This window comes from Mustelus asterias, chromosome 8 (assembly GCF_964213995.1).
Source record: "Mustelus asterias chromosome 8, sMusAst1.hap1.1, whole genome shotgun sequence".
NCBI classification, from domain to species: Eukaryota; Metazoa; Chordata; class Chondrichthyes; order Carcharhiniformes; family Triakidae; genus Mustelus; species Mustelus asterias.
In genome coordinates, this window is record NC_135808.1 from 109,010,777 (window position 1) to 109,031,717 (window position 20,941).

Sequence of the window (20,941 nt, forward strand, 5' to 3'; positions counted from 1 at the left end):
TGGCAGAGTGTGGGAAATGGTGTTCCAGAAGAATTAGTGCTGCAACCACTGGTTTATAATTTAATCAAGAACAATTTGTGGAGTACTGGGTGATATTGGGAATTGGTAACTAACACGGAGGAGGATGGCACCAAATTACAAGACATTAATAAACTATTAGTATAAAAGATTAATGTTAAATATATAGTTTACATCAAAGACATAGGAGCACATAAGAGCATGGAGATCGATTGTTCCATGTAGAGACTACATTATAAATAGTTAGCACTATGCTCAATAAAAGATAGAATTTGCTAATAGTATTGCCTCTAACCTTATCTGGGAGTCCAGGACCACGACTACCTCATACTAGGCCAAAGACAACAGTGATTGCTAAAATTGTAGAATGGGCAAACGAAGCTCATCACAGATGGTAGCAAGAATAGGATGGTCACTTCTTTGGAGAATGCAAATTTCGGTAGGGGAGAAAAACGAAGGAATCTCCGAGCATCAATAAATTGAATCATTAAAACTTGCACCATAGGTTAGCAAGGGCATATATTAAAAAAACAAGCATTAGGCTTTATTTCCAGAAGGATAGAATTGAAAATAGAAAGTATCAAACCTTGATTAGGTCACATCTAAAGTACTGTATAGTTCTGATAACCATATTAATAGGATATTAGAAATATAGGAGAATGATATAGAAGGTATACAGTATAGAAGAGGCCATTTGGCCCATCGAGTCTGTACTGATCACAATCCCACCCAGGCCCTATTCCCGTAACCCACATATTTACCCTGCTTATCCCTGACACTAGGGTCAATTTAGCATGGCCAATCAACCTAACCCGCACATCTTTGGACTGTGGGAGGAAACCGGAGCACCCGGAGGATACTCATGCAGACACAGGGAGAAAGTGCAAACTCCATGCAGACAGTGACCAAGGCCGGAATTGAACCTGGGTTCCTGGTGCTGAGGTAGCAGTGCTAACCACTGTGCCACCCAGGTCAGAGATTTACAGAGGTGATACCAGAAATAAGTGGGTTTAATCAGGAAAGCACAAACATGCAGGGTTCCTTTTCTCTTGAAAAAGGCAGCTGAGAGATGATCAAATACAAGACTTAAAGTAGAAAAATCCAATAGGGTAGAGATGCTTATTTTGAATGTCCAATGAGTGGTGAGAATATAGGACTCAGTAGGACAGCGACCCGGCTTGGGTCACTGTCTGTGTGGAGTTTGCGCATTCTCCTCGTGTCTGCGTGGGTTTCCTCCGGGTGCTCCGGTTTCCTCCCACAGTCCAAAGATGTGCGGGTTAGGTTGATTGGCCATGCTAAAAAAAAAATTGCCCTTAGTGTCCTGAGATGTGTAGGTTAGAGGGATTAGCGGGTAAATCTGTAGGGATATGGGGGTAGGGCCTGGGTGGGATTGTGGTCGGTGCAGACTCGATGGGCCGAATGGCCTCTTTCTGTACTGTAGGGATTCTATGATAGTACCACAGGGATGTATTAAATGCATCTATACTATTTGTTTCAAAGGGAAACTGGGCAAGCATGTGAGGGAGAAAGGAATGGATGGTCACGATGATAGATTCAGATGAGAAAAGATGAGAGCAGCCTCACATGGAATGCAAATGCTGGCATTGCCTGGTTGGGCCAAATGACCTGCTTCTGTGCTGCAAATTCTTTTTAATGGTGTACAATATCAGTTTTGCCTTGCGTAGGTTGTTCCAAATAGTTAATTTGCTTTCTGTCTCTACCTCTTCATCTAAAGTGTTGGATTTGGTTGTGGGAGAGCACTTTGGAGATAGTGACCACAATTCGGTGTCTTTTGTTATTGCAATGGAGAGGGAGAGGGCCATACGGCAGGGCATAGTTTACAATTGGGGGGGGGGAGGTAATTATGATGCAATCAGGCAGGAATTAGGAAGCATAGGATGGGAACAAAAATTGTCAGGCAAAGGCACTAATGATAAGTGGAACCTTTTCAAGGAACAAATACTGTGTGTCCTTGATAGGTATGTCTCTGCCAGGCAGAGAGGAAATGGCCGAGTGAGGAAACTATAGTTCACAAAAGAGGTGGAATGTCTTGTCAAGAGGAAGAAGGAAGCGTATGTTAGGTTGAGAAAACAAGGTTCAGTTGGCTCGATGGAGGGTTACAAGTTAGCAAGAAATGAGCTGAAAAAGGGGCTTCGGAGAGCTAGGAGGGGGCATGAGAAGTCCTTGGCGGGTCGGCTCAAGGAAAACCCCAATGCTTTTTACTCTTATGTGAGGAATAAAAGAATGACCAGGGTGAGGCTGGGTCCGGTCAAGGACGGCACTGGGAATTTGTGCATGGAGTCAGAAGAGATAGGAGAGGTGATGAATGAATACTTTTCTTCAGTGTTCACCAAGGAGAGGGGCCATGTTTTTGAGGAAGAGAGGGTGTCACAGGCGGATAGGCTGGAGGAAGTAGATGTTCGGAGGGAAGATGTACTAGCAATTTTGAATAAACTGAAAGTTGATAAGTCCCCTGGGCCTGATGAAATATATCCTAGGATTCTTTGGGAGGCAAGGGATGAGATAGCAGAGCCTTTGGCTTTGATCTTTGCGTCCTCACTGTCCACGGGGGTGGTGCCAGAGGACTGGAGAGTGGCGAATGTGGTTCCTCTGTTTAAGAAAGGGAATAGAAATGACCCTGGTAATTATAGGCTGGTTAGTCTTACTTCGGTGGTCGGTAAATTGATGGAAAAGGTCCTTAGGGATAGGATTTACGACCATTTAGAAAGATGCAGCTTAATCCGGGATAGTCAGCATGGATTTGTGAAGGGCAAGTCTTGCCTCACAAATTTGATAGAATTTTTTGAGGAGGTAACTAAGTGTGTAGATGAAGGTAGTGCGGTTGATGTCATATACATGGATTTTAGTAAGGCGTTTGATAAAGTCCCCCACGGTCGGCTTATGAAGAAAGTAAGGATGTGTGGGATAGAGGGAAGTTTGGCCGATTGGATAGGTAACTGGCTATCTAACAGTAGGTAACTGGCTATCTAACAGAAGACAGAGGGTGGTGGTGGATGGAAAATTTTCAGACTGGAAACCAGTTACCAGCGGAGTGCCACAGGGATCAGTGTTTGATCCTCTGCTATTTGTAATTCTTATAAATGACTTGGAGGAGGGGGCTGAAGGGTGGATCAGTAAATTTGCTGATGACACCAAGATTGGTGGAGTAGTGGATGAGGTGGAGGGCTGTTGTAGGCTGCAAAGAGATATAGATAGGATGCAGAGCTGGGCTGAAAAATGGCAAATGGAGTTTAACCCTGACAAATGCGAGGTGATTCATTTTGGTAGGACAAATTTAAATGTGGATTACAGGGTCAAACGTAGGGTTCTGAAGAATGTGGAGGAACAGAGAAATCTTGGGGTTCATATCCATAGATCTCTGAAGGTTGCCACTCAAGTGGATAGAGCCGTGAAGAAGGCCTATAGTGTGTTGGCATTCATTAACAGGGGGTTTGAGTTTAAGAGCCATGGGGTTATGCTGCAACTGTACAGGACCTTGGTGAGACCACATTTGGAATATTGTGTGCAGTTCTGGTCACCTCACTACAAGAAGGATGTGGAGACACTGGAAAGAGTGCAAAGGAGATTTACCAGGATGCTGCCTGGTTTGGAGGGTAGGTCTTATGAGGAAAGGTTGAGGGAACTTGGGCTTTTCTCTGTGGAGCGGAGGAGGTTGAGAGGAGACTTGATAGAGGTTTATAAGATGATGAGGGGGATAGATAGAGTGAACGTTCAAAGACTATTTCCTCGGGTGAATGGAGCGGTAACTAGGGGGCATAACTATAGGTTTCATGGTGGGAGATATAGGAAGGATGTCCGAGGTAGGTTCTTTACGCAGAGAGTGGTTGGGGTGTGGAATGGACTGCCTGCAGGGATAGTGGAGTCAGAAACTTTAGGAACATTTAAGAAGCTATTGGATAGGCACATGGAGTACTTCGGGATGATAGGGAGGAAATACCTTGATCTGGGTTTCAGACAAAGCTCGGCACAACATCGTGGGCCGAAGGGCCTGTTCTGTGCTGTACTGTTCTATGTACACCTTTATCACATTAAGGAGCGAGTTCTCAAATTCCCTTTGCTCAAGCAGCTTAGAACCTTCTTGCACACACAAAACATGAGCTCTACTTGCTTTGCTTTCTATTTCCCAGAAAAGTCATTAAGAAACTTCAATCTAATTTTAAAGCCCTTAAAAAATATCAACCCAGTCTGTGATGTGCATTTCTCTGACTTCCAGTTTAACAATTCCCCATTGGAGACCATGGAAATAATCATATTTACGTAACAAAAATCTGCCTATTTGCAAGGTACATCGAAAGAACTTGGCAAAAAAACTCCTAATAGTCGTACAAGTGTCAAGTAGAACTGAATTTATGGAGTAGGTCATAAAACATCTGCAACATCAATTTAAAACAAATTCAGATACAAGAATCTGCTCCACATGCTTCAATCATTGCTAAAAGCATATAATGGGACAACAGCTTGCAAAAGGTTACAAGAACAAGGAGTGCTGAGGATCTTGGTGTACAAGTAAAACACTAACGAGTAAAACACTACTATTGCCACCACAGAGATTTTGTGGAGGGAATCCACTTAAACATGATATCTGAATCATAAAATTGGACCAAAACCTGGTCCCAAAAGTAGAATGTGGGCACAATGTCCATTTTGATTTCACCGTTTCAATCTGTGACTGCTCATGTGATGAGTGGAGACACCAGAAGATGCTTTTCTTTACCTGAAGAGTGGCCCATACTAGAATTCAACACAGGTTGATGACAGAATTCAAGGCTTTTCTAGTCTGTACGATGCAATTTCTTGACAAGGGATTTGAGTGAGACCAACTTTGTTGTTTATTCTAAATACCTTGTATAAGGTGACGGCAAGCAGTCTTCTTGAACCGCAGCAGTCGATGTGTTGTAGGAACACTATTAGAAAGTTAGTTCCAGGATTTTAACCAAGTGACAATGAAGGAACAGTGATTAGTTCCAAGTCAAGATGGTGTGATTTGCCAGGGATTCATGAATGGCAGTGTTCCCATGCATCTGCTTCCATTATCCTTCTTGATGTTGAGGCCATAACTTTGGAAGGTGCTGTTGATGGAGCCTTGGTAAGTCGCTGCAGTGCACCTTGTAGATGGTAACAAACTGCTGTCACTGCGCACCACTGGGGAAGGAGTGAATGTTTAAGGTGGCTGGTGGGGTGCAGACCAAGCAGGCTGCTTTGTCCTGGATGGTTTCAAGTATTGCTGGGAGCCAGACTGATCTAGGCAAGTAGAATATTCCATCACACGCCTGACTTATACCTTGTGGATGGTGGCCAGGTTTTGGGGATGGAGGAGAGCTACTCACTGCAGAATTCCCAGCCACTGACCTGTTCTTGTGGCCTCAGTATTTACATAACTAGTCCAGTACAATTCCTCATCAATGGTAATCCCCAAAATATTGATAATGGGAGATTAATTGCTGGCAATAGTGTTAATATCATGGGGAGAAAGTTAGATTCTCTATTGTTGGAAATAGTCATTACCTGGCACTTACATGGTGTGACTGTTACTTGCCAATGATCAGCTCAAGTCTGTGTGTCAGAGCTATTCAGTATCAGAGGGGTCATCAGTCAATTGGCAAACACTGACACATCCAACCTCATGTTGGATGGAAGATTAATGATGAAGCATTTGAAGATGGTTAGGCTGACTTCGAACTATCGCAACCATCTTCCTTTGCACTAGATGTGACTCTTGGGAGTTTCCAAACCTGCAACATCCCCACTCCCCCCACAAAATCCATTACTTCAATTTTGCCCAGCCCCTTGATACCACACTTGCCAAATGCTGTCTTGATGTCAAAGGCTCTTGGATGCAAAGCGATGAGTATCATATGCAGACCAAGACCACAAGTTCTGGCCAAAGCCAAACTAAGCATATCGTGCTGTGCAAGTGCCCTTTGATAGCACTGTTGTGATACTTAAGGGCAGCATGGTGGAACAGTGGTTAGCACTGCTACCTCACAGCATCAGGGACCCGTGTTTCCACATGGATCACTGTCATAGAATCATAGAACCCTATTGTCTGTGTGGAGTTTGCACGTTCTCCCCGTGTCTGCATGGGTTTCCTCCGGGTGCTCTGGTTTCCTCCCACAGTCCAAAAGACATGCTGGTTAGGTGCATTGGCCATGCTAAATTCTCCCTCAGTGCACCCGAACAGGCGCCGGAGTGTGGCAACTAGGAGATTTTCACAGTATCATTGCAGTGTTAATATAAGCCTACTTGTGACATGAATAAATAAACTTAACTAAACTTTCATCATTTTTCCAATGATCAGGATTAAACTGATTGGTGGTGGTGGTAGATGGCCAGATTGGATTTGGCTTTTGTGGACAGGACATACCTGGCAATTTTCCCCCACTTTGCCAGGCAGATGTCAGTGTTATAGATGTACTGGAACTGTGTAGCTAGTTCTGAAGCACAAGTCTTCAGCTACTGCCAAGATGCTTTCAGGGCACAAAGCCAGTTTCTTCTCATGATATCACACCAGTGAATCAAATTGCCAGAAGACTGGCATCTGTGATACTGGGAACTTCAGGAGGACGACGAGGTGGTCATCCATTCAGCATTTCAGACGGAATATAGTTACAAATATTTTCACATGGTCTTTTGCCACACCCATCATGGAGGACAGGAATGTTTGCGGAGCCTCCTCCTCCAGTTAGTTAGTTGTTTTAACACAATTCACAACTGGATGTAGTAGGACGGCAGAGTTTTGATTTAGAACATAGAACATAGAAAAGCTACAGCACAAACAGGCCCTTCGGCCCACAAGTTGCGCCGAACATGTTCCCACCTACTAGGCTTACCTATAACCCTCTATCTTACTAACTTCCATGAACTTATCCAAAAGTCTCTTAAAAGACCGCATCGAATCCGCCTCCACCACCACTACCAGCAGCTGATTCCACGCACCCACCACCCTCTGAGTGAAAAACCCACCCCTAACATCTCCTCTGTACCTACTCCCCAGCACCCTAAACCTGTGACCTCTTGTGGCAACCATTTCAGCCCTGGGTAAAAGCATTTGAGAATCCATTCTATCAATACCCCTCAACATCTTATACACCTCTATCAGGACACCTCTCATCCTTCGTCTCTCCAAAGGAGAAAAGAGCTAGCTCTCTCAACCTATCCTCATAAGGCATGCCACCTAATCCAGGCAACATCCTTGTAAATCTCCTCTGCACCCTTTCTATGGCTTCCACATCCTTTCTGTAATGAGGCGACCAGAACTGAGCACAGTACTCCAGGTGGGGTCTGACCAGGGTCCTATACAGCTGCAGCATTATCTCCCAATTTCTAAACTCAATTCCTCTATTGATGAAGGCCAGTATTCCATACGCCTTCTTAACCACAGCCTCTACCTGCGACGCTGCTTTGAGCGTCCTATGAACCCGGACCCCAAGATCCTTCTGATCTTCCACACTGCCAAGCGTCTTACCCTTATTATACTCTTTCATCCTATTCGACCTGCCAAAATGAACCACTACACACTTATCTGGGTTGAAGTCCATCTGCCACTTCTCCGCCCAGTCTTGCATCTTATCTATGTCTCGTTGCAACTGCTGACATCCCTCTACACTATCCACAACACCACCAACCTTTGTGTCATCAGCAAACTTGCCAACCCATCCTTCCACTTCCTCATCCAGGTCATTTATAAAAATCACAAAGAGCAAGGGTCCCAGAACAGATCCCTGGGGCACTCCACTGGTGACCGACCTCCATGCTGAAAAAGACCCATCTACAACCACGCTTTGCCTTCTGTGGGCAAGCCAGTTCTGAATCCACAAAGCAATGTTCCCTTGTATCCCATGCCCCTTCACTTTCTCAAATGAGCCTTGCATGGGACACCTTATCAAACGCCGTGCTGAAATCCATATAAATTACATCTACCGCTCTTCCCTTGTCTATGTGTCTAGCTACATCTTCAAAAAATTCAATTAGGCTCGTAAGGCATGATCTGCCTTGGACAAAGCTATGCTGGCTATTTCTGATCATACTATTCCTTTCCAGATGTTCATAAATCCTGCCTCTCAGGATCTTCTCCATCAACTTACCAACCACTGAGGTTAGACTCACCGGTCTATAATTTCCCGGGCTCTCTCTTCTCCCTTTCTTGAATAACGGAACCACATCCGCAATCCTCTGGAACCTCGCCCATCTCCATTGATGACGCAAAGATCATCACCAGAGACTCCCACAGTAACCCGGGGTACATCCCATCCCGGTTATTTATCTAACTTGATGCTTTTCAAAAGCTCCAACACATCCTCTTTCCTAATGTCCACATGCTCAATCTTCTCAGTCCACTGCAGGTCTGCACTGCAACTACCAAGATCCTTTTCCACTGTGAATACTGAAGCAAAGTATTCATTGAGTACCTCTGCCATTTCTACCGGTTCTATACAGACTTTCCCACCGTCACATTTGATAGGTTCTACTCCTTCACATCTTATCCTCTTGCTCTGAACGTTTGATCAAATGGCTGTGGGATGGCATAGCTCTGTTACTTGGTGCTTCCATTAATTAACGCCCATGTTTTCACTAGGTCAGCACTTCATTTTTAGGAATGCCTGGAGTTATTCCTTCCAAAATGATTTGCTCCAGGACTGTATCTTTAATGTTTTCCAAAATTACTCCTCTGATCTAAGAACATAAGAAATAGGAGCAGGAGTAGGCCATCTGGCCCCTCGAGCCTGCCCCGCCATTCAACAAGATCATGGCCGATCTGAAGCGAATCAGTTCCACTTACCCGCCTGCTCCCCATATCCCCTTATCGATCAGAAAACTATCCACCCGTGATTTAAACATACTCAACGAGGAAGCCTCCACCACTTCAATGGGCAGAGAATTCCAGAGATTCACTACCCTCTGAGAGAAGAAGTTCCCCCTCAACTCTGTTCTGAACCGGCCCCCACTTATTTTGAGGCTGTGCCCTCCAGTTCTGGTTTCCCTACTAAGTGGAAAGAATCTCTCCACCTCTACCCTATCCAGCCCCTTCATTATCTTATATGTCTCTATAAGATCATCCCTCATCCTTCTAAACTCCAACGAGTACAGACCCAATCTGTTTAATCTCTCCTCATAAGCTACACCCCTCATCTCCGGTATCAACCTGGTGAACCTTCTCTGCACTCCCTCCAAGGCCAATATATCCTTTCGCAAATAAGGGGACCAAAACTGCACACAGTACTCCAGTTGCGGCCTCACCAGTGCCTTGTACAATTGCAGCAAGACCTCCCTGCTTTTATATTCTATCCCCCTCGCGATAAAGGCCAACATTCCATTCACCTTCTTGATCACCTGCTGCACCTGCAGACTGAGTTTTTGCGATTCGTGCACAAGGACCCCCAGGTCCCTCTGCACAGTCGCACGATGTAATTTTTCTCCATTTAAATAATACTCCAATTTACTATTATTTCTTCCAAAGTGGATAACCTCACATTTGCTAACGTTATATTCCATCTGCCAGATCTTCGCCCACTCGCTCAGCCTATCCAAATCTCTCTGCAGACTTTCCGCGTCCTCCACGCAATTAGCTTTCCCACTCACCTTCGTGTCATCAGCAAACTTGAATACCCTAGATTCAGTCCCCTCCTCCAGATCATCTATGTAAATGGTAAACAATTGAGGCCCCAGCACCGATCCCTGCGGCACGCCACTGGTCACCAACTGCCAACCAGAAAAGCACCCATTTATCCCAACTCTCTGCTTCCTGTTAGATAGCCAATCCCCAATCCACGCCAACACCTTACCCCTAACTCCGTGTACCCCAATCTTCTGCACCAACCTTTTGTGAGGCACCTTATCGAACGCCTTCTGGACATCTAAAAACACCACATCCACCGGTTCCCCTCTGTCAACCGCACTAGTGACATCTTCATAAAAGTCCAGTAGATTCGTCAAACACGACTTTCCCTTCATGAATCCATGTTGCGTTTGCTTGATCGAACCATTCTTATTCAGGTGCTCTGTTATTTCCTCTTTAATAATGGACTCGAGCATCTTCCCAACTATGGACGTTAAGCTAACCGGCCTGTAGTTACCCGCCTTTTGTCCACTTCCTTTTTTAAACAGCGGCGTAACAGTAGCTGTTTTCCAGTCAGCCGGCACTACCCCAGAGTCCAGCGAATTTTGATAAATTACTACTAACGCATCTGCTATTACCTCAGCCATTTCTTTCAGTACCCTGGGATGCATTCCATCCGGGCCCGGGGACTTGTCTACCTTCAGTCCTATTAGTCTACCAAGCACCACCTCCTTAGTAACAGTAATTGTATTAAGGACCTCCCCTCGATCTCTAATATTCGGCAAACTATTTGTGTCTTCCACCGTGAAGACCGACACAAAGAACTTATTTAAAGTCTCAGCCATTTCCTCGTTTTCCACTATTAAATTCCCCCTCTCATCTTCCAAGGGTCCAACATTCACTCTAGCCACTCTATTCCTTTTTATATACTTGTAAAAACTTTTACTATCATTTTTTATATTTTGAGCTAGTTTAGTTTCATAATCTATCTTTCCTTTCTTAATCGCTTTCTTAGTCGTTCTTTGTTTTTCTTTAAAGCTTTCCCAATCCACTAATTCTCTACTATTTTTGGCCACTCTGTACGCATCTGATTTCATTTTAATACTCTCCTTTATTTCCTTCGTTATCCACGTCCGGTTATCCTTTTTCTTACAGTCCTTCTTTATCACCGGAATATATTTTTGCTGAGTACTTAAAAAAATCTCCTTAAAAATCCTCCACTGTTCCTCAGCTGTCCTACCTACCAGTCTGCTCGCCCAGTCTACATTAGCCAATTCCACCCTCATCCTATCGTACTCCCCTCTGTTCAAGCAGAGGACACTGGTTTGGAACCCTACTTTCTCACCCTCCATCTGTATCAGAAATTCCACCATATTATGATCACTCATCCCAAGAGGATCCTTCACAAGAAGATCCTTAATCCTACCTGTCTCATTGCACAGAACCAGATCCAAGATAGCTTGATCTATTGCGTTAACTTCCAAATATACACATTTTGAACCCTTCTGCATCAACATTAAACAGCACTGAACAATGCCTTTCCTCACGGCTGAAGCCATTAAACAAATTAACGTCAACCAGGTTCGACTCATTTCCCACACCTCTGCCCTCACACCTCCCACCCAGAACCATGATAGGGTCTCGCACGTCCTCACTTTCCACCCCACTAGCCTCTTCATTCAAAGGATTATCCTCTGCCATATTCACCAATCCCAGCAAGACACTACCATGAATCACAATTTAAAGAAAACATTTTAAGAGGCTACAAAGGGACATGGTTAGAGTGGGCAAAGATTTGGCAATGGAATATAATATGGGCAAATGTAAAATTCTCTGTTTTGGCAAGAAGAACTGGCATATCATTTCAATGCTGAGAGATTGCAAAGCTGAGCTGTAGGGCTATATAGGTGCCCTAGTGCATGAATATCATTTATTGTGAGGCAAATAGATTACAAAAGTGGGGAAATTATGCTTCAGTTGTAAGGGATATTGGTGAGACCACATCTGGAGTTTTGTGTACAGTATTTGTCACCTTATTTAAGATGTAAATGCATTATACAGTTCAGAAAAGGTTTACTAGACCAATACCAGGAAGGGGCAGGTTGTCTTGAGGAAAAGTTGGATACATCAAGTTTGTATCCATTAGAGTTTAGAAGGGGAAGACGTGACTTGAACAAAACCTTTAAGACCTTGAGGAATATTGACAGAGTGGAGGACGTTTCTTGTGAATAGAGATGAGATTTGTTTTCTCAGAGGGTCATGAGTCTCTGGAATGCTCCTCAAAAGGCAGTTGAAATCGTGTCTTTGAATATTTTGCTAGATAGATTATTAACAAGGGGTGAAAGGTCATCAGGGTAGGAATGTGGGGTTGAAGTTAAAATCAGATCAGCCATGATCTTATTAAATGTCAGAGCCTAATCAAGAGGCCGAGTGACCTGCTCCTAATTTATATGTTCGGGTCATGAAAATAAAACATTAAAATGATACCAAGATCAACTGGTGACCAAACATCTTTAAGTGCTTAGTATGTGAAGCGTAGTCAGTATTGTAATGTATAATTAGCCCGTGTTAAGCATATTGTTTTTACCGCCAGTATCTTTTAGTTAATGATAATCTAATTTACTATATCAGATTTCAATGACTGCAGACAATGCTCCAGCCTCATGGCTGGACTTGCTGCTGCCGCTATGTACACATGTTCGGCTGGGCGCATGTTGCAGATTCAAACGGCGGGGATTCCATCAATGGGTAAACACTGGCCAATCGCCTGCTGGCATCGACGTCACAATGCCCCAAGGGACCAATCAGCGGCGGGCTTCCAGATTCAGGCGGGACTGGATTCAGTGACGTCAACAAGGCGGGTAATTCAAAAAGCCCTACTGCTCCCAGCGCGCATGTGCACTGCAACATCCCACACAACATTTTATTAAATTGGATATAATTCAATTCCACACCCCCACCGAAAATGAGAAACGGTTAAAAATCCCCCCCCCCCCCTGAGAAAGAACCATTCGGTATTTTCGAGTCAAAGCTAACTCGGCTTTAAAAAAAATAAACAGTCCGTTCAGCTCAGTGATGGTCATATTCCCTTCGGTTAGAGATGAGGAAATCCTTACCATTGCTACGTTGAATTTTAACAATAAGTCCCACTTTCAGTCTCCCGAAATGTTGAGCCATTCTTTCGCGTTAACCGAGATAATCTCGTACAACCCCGGGCGGCAGCCAAACCGAATAAACTTTCAAAACAGCGCGCGCCAAGCCGCAGGGACCGAGCATGCGCAGCAACGCCGACCTTAAACCCGCCCAACTTAATGGGAACCTCCTTCAAGGGATATTTAAAGGGGTGGGTGCAATACTCGGCTGCTTTGCGGAAGGCGCTGTTCTGTCCCTATGAGATAGGTCTTAGGCCGGTGCTATCTCTTTAAGAGTGACTGGTCCCTTGCAGCAAGTACAGATTCCCTGAGACTAAGTCATAGCATCATTGTGTATTGAGTTGCTGAGGGGAAGGTGAATGTTGAAATAAAACAAATGCAATGGATTAAATTATGCATGAAATGTTTTAAATGTACTTTTACAATGTTATAAATGAAGGAATTAATTGCTTTGAATCAAATGAAGTTGCTTAATTAAAGAAGCATTTGTATTCAGAATGAATTTTCTGTTTTGATTTTTTTTGCCCCGGCTGAATTTGTGCTACAGAGAAGCCGAATACCCATGGCATGGAATCATAGAAACCCGACAGTGCAGGAAGAGGCCATTCGGCTCATCGAGTCTGCACCGACCACAATCCCACCCAGGCCCTACCCCCATATCCCTACATATTTACCCACTAATCCCTCTAACCTACGCATCTCAGGACACTAAGGGGCAATTTTAGCATAGCCAATCAACCTAACCCGCACATCTTTGGACTGTGGGAGGAAACCGGAGCACCCGGAGGAAACCTACGCAAACACGAGGTGAATGTGCAAACTCCACACAGACAGTGACCCAAACCGGGAATCAAACCCAGGTTCCTGGAGCTGTGAAGCAGCAGTGCTAACCACTGTGCTACCGTGCCGCCCCAGCACTGTCACAGTCAGCGCTGGAGGTCTGAAGGAAGAAATCAGTTGATTGTGCCAACGCCTACCACAGCTCCACAGGGAATTGAGATATTATCACAGGACAGCCAGAGGCAGGGCACCCGGGACTTCCTGCTCCTCGCTTCATCAATGCTGACCAGGATCTAATCTTGGAGGTCAAGAGAGAGAGGAGGGAGATCCTCTTTCCAGAAGGTGATAGGAGGTGGCCACATCATCAAGTAGCAGGAGGACCTCTCTGTTCAGCGTCATCTCCCTCTGCCCCCAATTCCACCTCCTTTCTTCCCTCCTGCTCCTCTCCAGTTGACCTATCTCCTTCCAGGGCCTCACCGTCCTCAAGGTTCACACCTCTGTGGAGGACCATGACAGCATAGCTGACCCCCACAATGAAAGAGATCCTTGCACTGGAAGACACAATTCAATTGGTTCAGGCACTGTAATTGCAACTTCAGAAGCCAGATGGCCTGCTTGATGGTTGTCCTACTGAGCAGATAGCATTGGTTTTATTGTCTCCCTGTCTCTCTTTGGATCCCATGGAAGAGTGAGTTGTCATCTCTTCATAGATTATCCCTTGTCCCCACGGATCCATCCACACATTTTGGGAGTTGGAGTGAAGATCTCAGGCTACCTGGATTGAGGAGTATAGTAACAGCAGGAAAGCAAGTACATGCATGAAGGAAGCTCTTGTTGTGGTCACAGACCAGTTAGATGAAGAGGGAGTGGAACCTCTTTTTTATGAACCTCATTGACCAGAAGCTGTGTGCTTTATGGCTATATAAATAGTATTGATGATGCTCTGCATCTGGGGGAATCCAGTGATGCAGGCAAAACCGAATGCCCTCTGTCCCTCCGAGGACATATCTTCCACGAAATGAATGTGCTTTACAGCTCTGGCGGGATATCAGTGAGATGTAGTGATGTGCAGCCATTTTGGCACCATCTCCGAAAGGGCATCTTACTCAGGCCCATCCCTCCACCCTATCCACGTAACCCCACACATTTATCATAGCCAATCCACCTAACCTACACATCTTTGAAGTGTGGGAAGAAACCGGAGCACCCAGAGGAAGCTCACACAGAGAACATGCAAACTCCACACAGTCACCCAAGGCCGGAATTGAACCTGGATCCCTGGTGCTGTGAGGCAGCAGTGCTAACCACTGTGCTACCATGCCACCCCTATATATTCTATACTTATATTCTATGCCTAGGCTAATAAAGGAAAGTATTCCAGTTGCCATTTTATCCAGCTTGTTGACCTTCCCTGATACCTTCAAGGATCTGTGGACATGCATTCCAAGTTCCCTTACTTCTTCAACATCTTTCATTATCATCCCATTTATTGTGCATTCCTTTACCTTATTTGACCTTCCCAAATGCATCATGTCACAATTCCTTGGGTTGAATTCTATTTGCCATTGTTCTAACTACCTGTCTAATCCAGTAATAGCTTCTTGCGGTCTATAGCAACCCTGCTTGCTGTCAACTGCATGGCCAGTTTTTGCTTCATCTGCAAACTTCTTGATCATTACTGCTACAGTTAAGTCCAAACCATTAATATAGACTACAAAAAGTAGGGGGCTTAATATCGATCCCTGCGGAACCCCACTGCAAAATGCTTTTCAGTTATAAAGCCATCTTTTGTTTCCTGCCACAGACCTTTTGTTTCCTGCCAATTTTGTATCCAGCTTGCTACATTCCCCTGGATTCCATGGGTTTTTTGCTAACCAGTCTGCCATGTGGGACTTTATCAAAGGCCTTGCTAAAATCCTTGTAGACCACATCAACCGCACTACCCTCATCAATCTTTGTTGCGTCCTCAAAAAATCAAATTAGTCAGACATGATCTTCCGTTAACGAATCCATGCTGAAAGTCCTTCATTAATCTATGCCTTTCTAAGTGACAGTTTATCATGTCTCCCAGAATTGATTCCAATAATTTGCCCATTATTGAGGCGAGACTGACTGACCTGTTCCATTTTTAAACAAAGGTACAACTTGAGCAATTCTCCAATCCTCCAACACCACTCCAGCATCTAGTGAGGATTGGAAAATGATGGTCAGACGATTCACTATTTTCTCCCTGTCATCTTTAAACAGCCCTGGTGAACTTTCCACTCAAGGATGCTAATATATGAATCTCTCCTCTCTCCCTATGTTTATTGCATCCCATATTCCACAATACCTCTCCTTAACTACAATAGCTGCATAATCCCCCTCGTTTGTGAAGAGAGACCCAAAGTATTCATGAAGCACCATACCAACATATTCCACCTCTACATGTAGGTCAGCTTTTTGGTTTGTTATGGGCCCTACTCTTTCGTTAATTATCCTCTTACTCTTAATGTAATGATAAAAACATACATGGGTTCTCCTTAATTTTGCTTGCCAATGTTCTTTCATGCCCTCTCTTTGTTTTCTAAATTTTCTTGGTGATTTCATCCCTGCACTTTCTATACTCCTTTCAGCTTTCTGTAGTATTGAGTTCTCGGTGTCTTCCTTTTCTACCAAACTTTACCTTGTAAGCTGCGTTACATCCAGGAGACTCTAGATTTGTCTATCCCATTCTTCTTCTTTGCGGGAACTTGTTTAATCTGAATGCCTTGAATCTCCGTTTTGATTGCCTCGTACTGAACAAAGAACAAAGAACAAAGAAAATTACAGCGCAGAAACAGGCCCTTCGGCCCTCCAAACCTGCACCGACCATGCTGCCCGACTGAACTATAACCCCTTACTCTTCCAGGGATCATATCCTTCTATTCCCATCCTATTCATGTATTTGTCAAGACACCCCTTAGAAGTCACAATCATATCTTGCTTCCACTACCTCCCCCGGCAGCGAGTTCCAGACACCCACCACCCTCTGTGTAAAAACACTTACCTCATACAACCACTTTAAATGTTACCCCTCACACTTTAAACCTATGCTCCCTAGTAATTGACTCTTCCATCCTGGGAAAAAGCTTCTGACTATCCACTCTGTCCATACCCCTCATAATCTTGCAGACTTCTATCAGGTCACCCCTCAACCTCCATCATTCCAGTGGGAAGAAACCAAGTTTCTCCGACCTCTCCTCATAGCCAATGCCTTCCATACCAGGCAACATCCTGGTAAATCTTTTCTGTACCCTCTCCAAAGCCTCCACATCCTTCTGGTAGTGTGGCGACCAGAATTATACACTATATTCCAAATGCGGCCTAACTAAGGTTCTATAAAGCTGCAACATGTCTTGCCAATTTTTAAACTCAATGCACCGGCTGATGAAAACAAGCATGCTGTATGCCTTCTTGACTACCTTGTCCATCTGCGTTGCCACTTTCCGTGACCTGTGTACCTGTACACCCAGAGTCCTTTGCCTCTTTTGATTAGGGAAAACATCAAGGCAGTACTGAGAGGGGATATATCTGAGGGTTCGGCCACTGAGTCTATATGGGTAGAACTGAGAAATAAGAAGGGGGACATCACTTTGATAGGGTTGTACTATAGGCCCCCAAATAGTCAGCGGGAAATTGAGCAGCAAATACGTAAGAAGATTACAAATAGCGCCAAGAAAAATAGGGTGGTAATAGTAGGGAATTTTAACTTTCCCAACATTGATTGGGACAGCCATAGTATTAGAGGGTTGAATGGAGAGAAATTTGTTGAGTGTGTTCAGGAGGAATTTCTCATTCAGTATGTGGATGGCCTGACTAGAGAGGGGGCAAAACTTGACCTCCTCTTGGGAAATAAAGAAGAGCAGGTGACAGAAGTTAGTGAGGGATCACTTTGGGACCAGTGACCATAAGTCTATTAGTTTTAAGTTAGTTATGGAGAATGATAGGTCTGGCCCAAAAGTTAAAATTCTAAATTGGGGCAAGACCAATTGTGATGGTATCAGGCAGGAGCTTTCAAAAGTTAATTGGGGGAGTCTGTGGGAAGGCAAAGGGACATCTGGTAAGTGGGAGGCTTTCAAAAGTGTGTTAACAAGGGTTCAGGTAAGCACATTCCTCTTAGAGTGAAGGGCAAAGCTGGGAGAAGTAGGGAACCCTGGATGACTCGGGATATTGAGGCCCTGGTCAAGAACAAGAAGGAGGCACATGACATGCATAGGCAGCTGGAACAAGTGAACCCCTTGAAGAGGATAGGGGGTGTAAGAGTAGGGTTAAGAGAGAAATCAGGAGGGCAAAAAGGGACACGAGATTGTTTTGGCAGAAAGGTAAAGGAGAATCCAAAGAGCCTCTACAAATATATAAAGACCAAAAGAGTAACAAGGGAGACAGTAGGGCCTCTTAAGAATCTACAAGGTCATCTATGTGCGGATCCACAAAAGATAGGTGAGATCCTAAATGAATATTTCTCATCAGTATTTACTGTCGAGAAAAGCATGGATGTTAGGGAACTTGGGGAAATAAATAGTGATGTCTTGAGGATGTACATATTACAGAGAAGGAGGTGCTGGAAGTCCTAAAGTGCATCAAGATAGATAAATCCCCAGGACCTGATGAAGCGTATCCCAGGACATTGTCAGAGGCTAGGGTGGAAATTGCAGGTCCCCTAGCAGAGAAATTAGAATCATTGTTAGTCACAGGTGAGGTGCCTGAAGATTGGAGGGTGGCAAATGTTATGCCTTTGTTTAAAAAGGGCTGCAGGGAAAAGCCTGGAAACTACAGGCTGGTGAGCCTCACATCTGTGGTAGGTAAGTTGTTGGAAGGTATTTTGAGAGACAGGATCTACAGGCATTTAGAGACGCAAGGACTGATTAGGGACAGTCAGCATGGCTTTGTGAGTGGAAAATCATGTCTCACAAATTTGATTGAGTTTTTTGAAGAGGTAACCAAGAAGGTAGATGAGGGCAGTGCAGTTGATGTTGTCTACATGGACTTTAGCAAGGCCTTTGACAAGGTACCGCATGGTAGGTTGTTGCATAAGATTAAATCTCAAGGGATCCAGGATGAGGTAGCTAAATGGATACAAAATTGGCTTCTTGACAGAAGGCAGAGGGTGGTTGCAGAGGGTTGTTTTTCAAACTGGAGACCTGTGACCAGAGGTGTGCCTCAGGGATCGATGCTGGGTCCACTGTTATTTGTCATTCATATTAATGATTTGGATGAGAATATAGGAGGCACGGTTAGTAAGTTTGCAGATGACACAAAGAGTGGTGGCATAGTGGACAGTGAAGAAGGTTATCTCGGATTGCAACGGGATCTTGATCAATTGGGCAAGTGGGCTGACGAATGGCAGATGGAGTTTAATTTAGATAAATGCGAGGTGATGCATTTTGGTAGATTGATCCAGGGCAGGACTTACTCAGTTAATGGTAGGGCATTGGGGAGAGTTACAGAACAAAGAGATCTAGGGGTGCATGTTCATAGCTCCTTGAAAGTGGGGTCACAGGTGCTCAGAGTGGAGAAGAAGGCATTCAGCATGCTTGGTTTCATTGGTCAGAACATTGAATACAGGAGTTGGGACGTCTTGTTGAAGTTGTACAAGATATTGGTAAGGCCACACTGGAATACTGTGTACCGTTCTGGTCACCCTATTATAGAAAAGATATTATTAAACTAGAAAGAGTGCAGAAGAGATTTACTAGGATACTACCGGGACTTGATGGTTTGAGTTATAAGAAGAGGCTGGATAGACTAGGACTTTTTTCTCTGGAGTGTAGAAGGTTGAGGGGTGATCTTATAGAGGTCTACAAAATAATGAGGGACATAGATCAGCTAGATAGCCAATATCTTTTCCTAAAGGTAGGGGAGTCTAAAACTAGAGGACATAGGTTTAAGCTGAGAGGGGAGAGATACAAAAGGGTCCAGAGGGGCAATTTTTCACACAGAGGGTGGTGAGTGTCTGGAACAAGCTGCCACAGGTAGTAGTAGAGGCGGGTACAATTTTGTCTTTCTAGATGCCTCTCTATTCTAATATTTTCCTCCCTCTACGTGGCCCATTTCCCTCTAATCCCTGCCTATTCATGTATCTATCCAGATGCCTCTTGAACATTGTTATAGAATCTGCTTCCACCACCTCCTCCAGCAGCGCGTTCCAGGCATTCACCACCCTCTGCGTGAAAAGCCTTGCCCCTTACATCTCTTTTAACTTTCCCTCTCTCACTTTCAACCTGTGCCAGTGACTTGTTTGTCCATTTTTTTTAGACTCAGGTTTTATTTAAAGTCCAAAATTTCCAGACATAACTTGGTGTTTTTCCTTCATTTTTATGGCACATCCTCACCTCTGAAATCAGATTCGTTCTCATTTCATTGCAAAAGGGGAAAAAAACAAAACACTCTCCATGAGCATTCACTCTCTGCGCAAGGATCAATTCAATCTTTTTCAGTCCTAACTGGGCTTCTTTACATTCTGGACAAGGTATCCACAATCACAATTGATTTCCCAGCAACGTGGGTAATTTTTAAGTGTTTCAGTTGGATGAATAAACTCCAATTAAATTACTTGGCATTCTAGGTGTGGTGATTATCCCTTTAAGGGCAGAGTAAATGTCACTTTGCCTGGGTCAAATGGAGAATCAGAGTGGGGAATCACCCCAGGGGAAGGAGTTCTCTTAAGCAGAGGTATTCCAGATATGGAGCTGCTCTTGTAGATCCTTGTAAATAAATCCTTTATTGTCCACTCATGAAGTCTCTGAAAATATACTTTTCCACAGAAGTTAACAGATTGTGGTTGACATAAACTGTGGTCTCTCTGTACCCATGTCGGACATATACCTCTAAGTGTTTGAGAGGCAGTAACAATTTGAGGGTTTCCTTCTCTACTGTGGCGTACCATTTCTGATGATATTGAGCTTTTTAAAGAAGTATGCAACTGTACTCTCTATTCCAGATTCATTCTCCTGTAGAATAGCCACTACCTTGTTGGGCCGGCATGGTGGCACAGTGGTTAGCACTGCTGCCTCACAGCGCTAGTGAGCCAGGTTCAACTCCAGCCTCGGGTCACTGTCTGTGTGGAACCTGCACTTTCTCCCTGTGTCTGCATGGGTTTCCTCCGGGTGCTCTGGTTTGCTCCCACAGTCCAAAGGTGTGTGGGTTAGGTTGATTGGCTATGCTAAATTGACCCTACTGTCAGGTGGATTAGCAAGGTAAATGAGGGTTACAGGAATAGGGCCTGGTTGGGATTGTGGTCGGTACAGACTCAATGGGCTGAACGGCCTCACTCTGTACTGTAGGGTTTCTATTCTACGATACCCCAATGTCACTCGCATCAATGATCATTTTAAAGGCCTGGTTAAAGTCTGGGGCTGCGAGCCAGAGGCTTGCCTTTTAAAATAACCTTCAG

General features: G+C 44.4%; 1 protein-coding gene across 1 annotated transcript in view; it reads right to left on the reverse strand.

Annotated features, from left to right (window-relative positions):
- kif2c (kinesin family member 2C) overlaps positions 1 to 12,858 on the reverse strand; it is a 77,463-nt gene extending 64,605 nt beyond the window's left edge. Inside the window, exon 1 of the mRNA XM_078219418.1 lies at positions 12,712 to 12,858. Within this exon, the coding sequence (XP_078075544.1) occupies positions 12,712 to 12,772 (61 nt within the window). The 5' untranslated portion in view covers positions 12,773 to 12,858. The remainder of the gene's footprint in view (positions 1 to 12,711) is intronic.
- Positions 12,859 to 20,941: the final 8,083 nt, after the last annotated feature.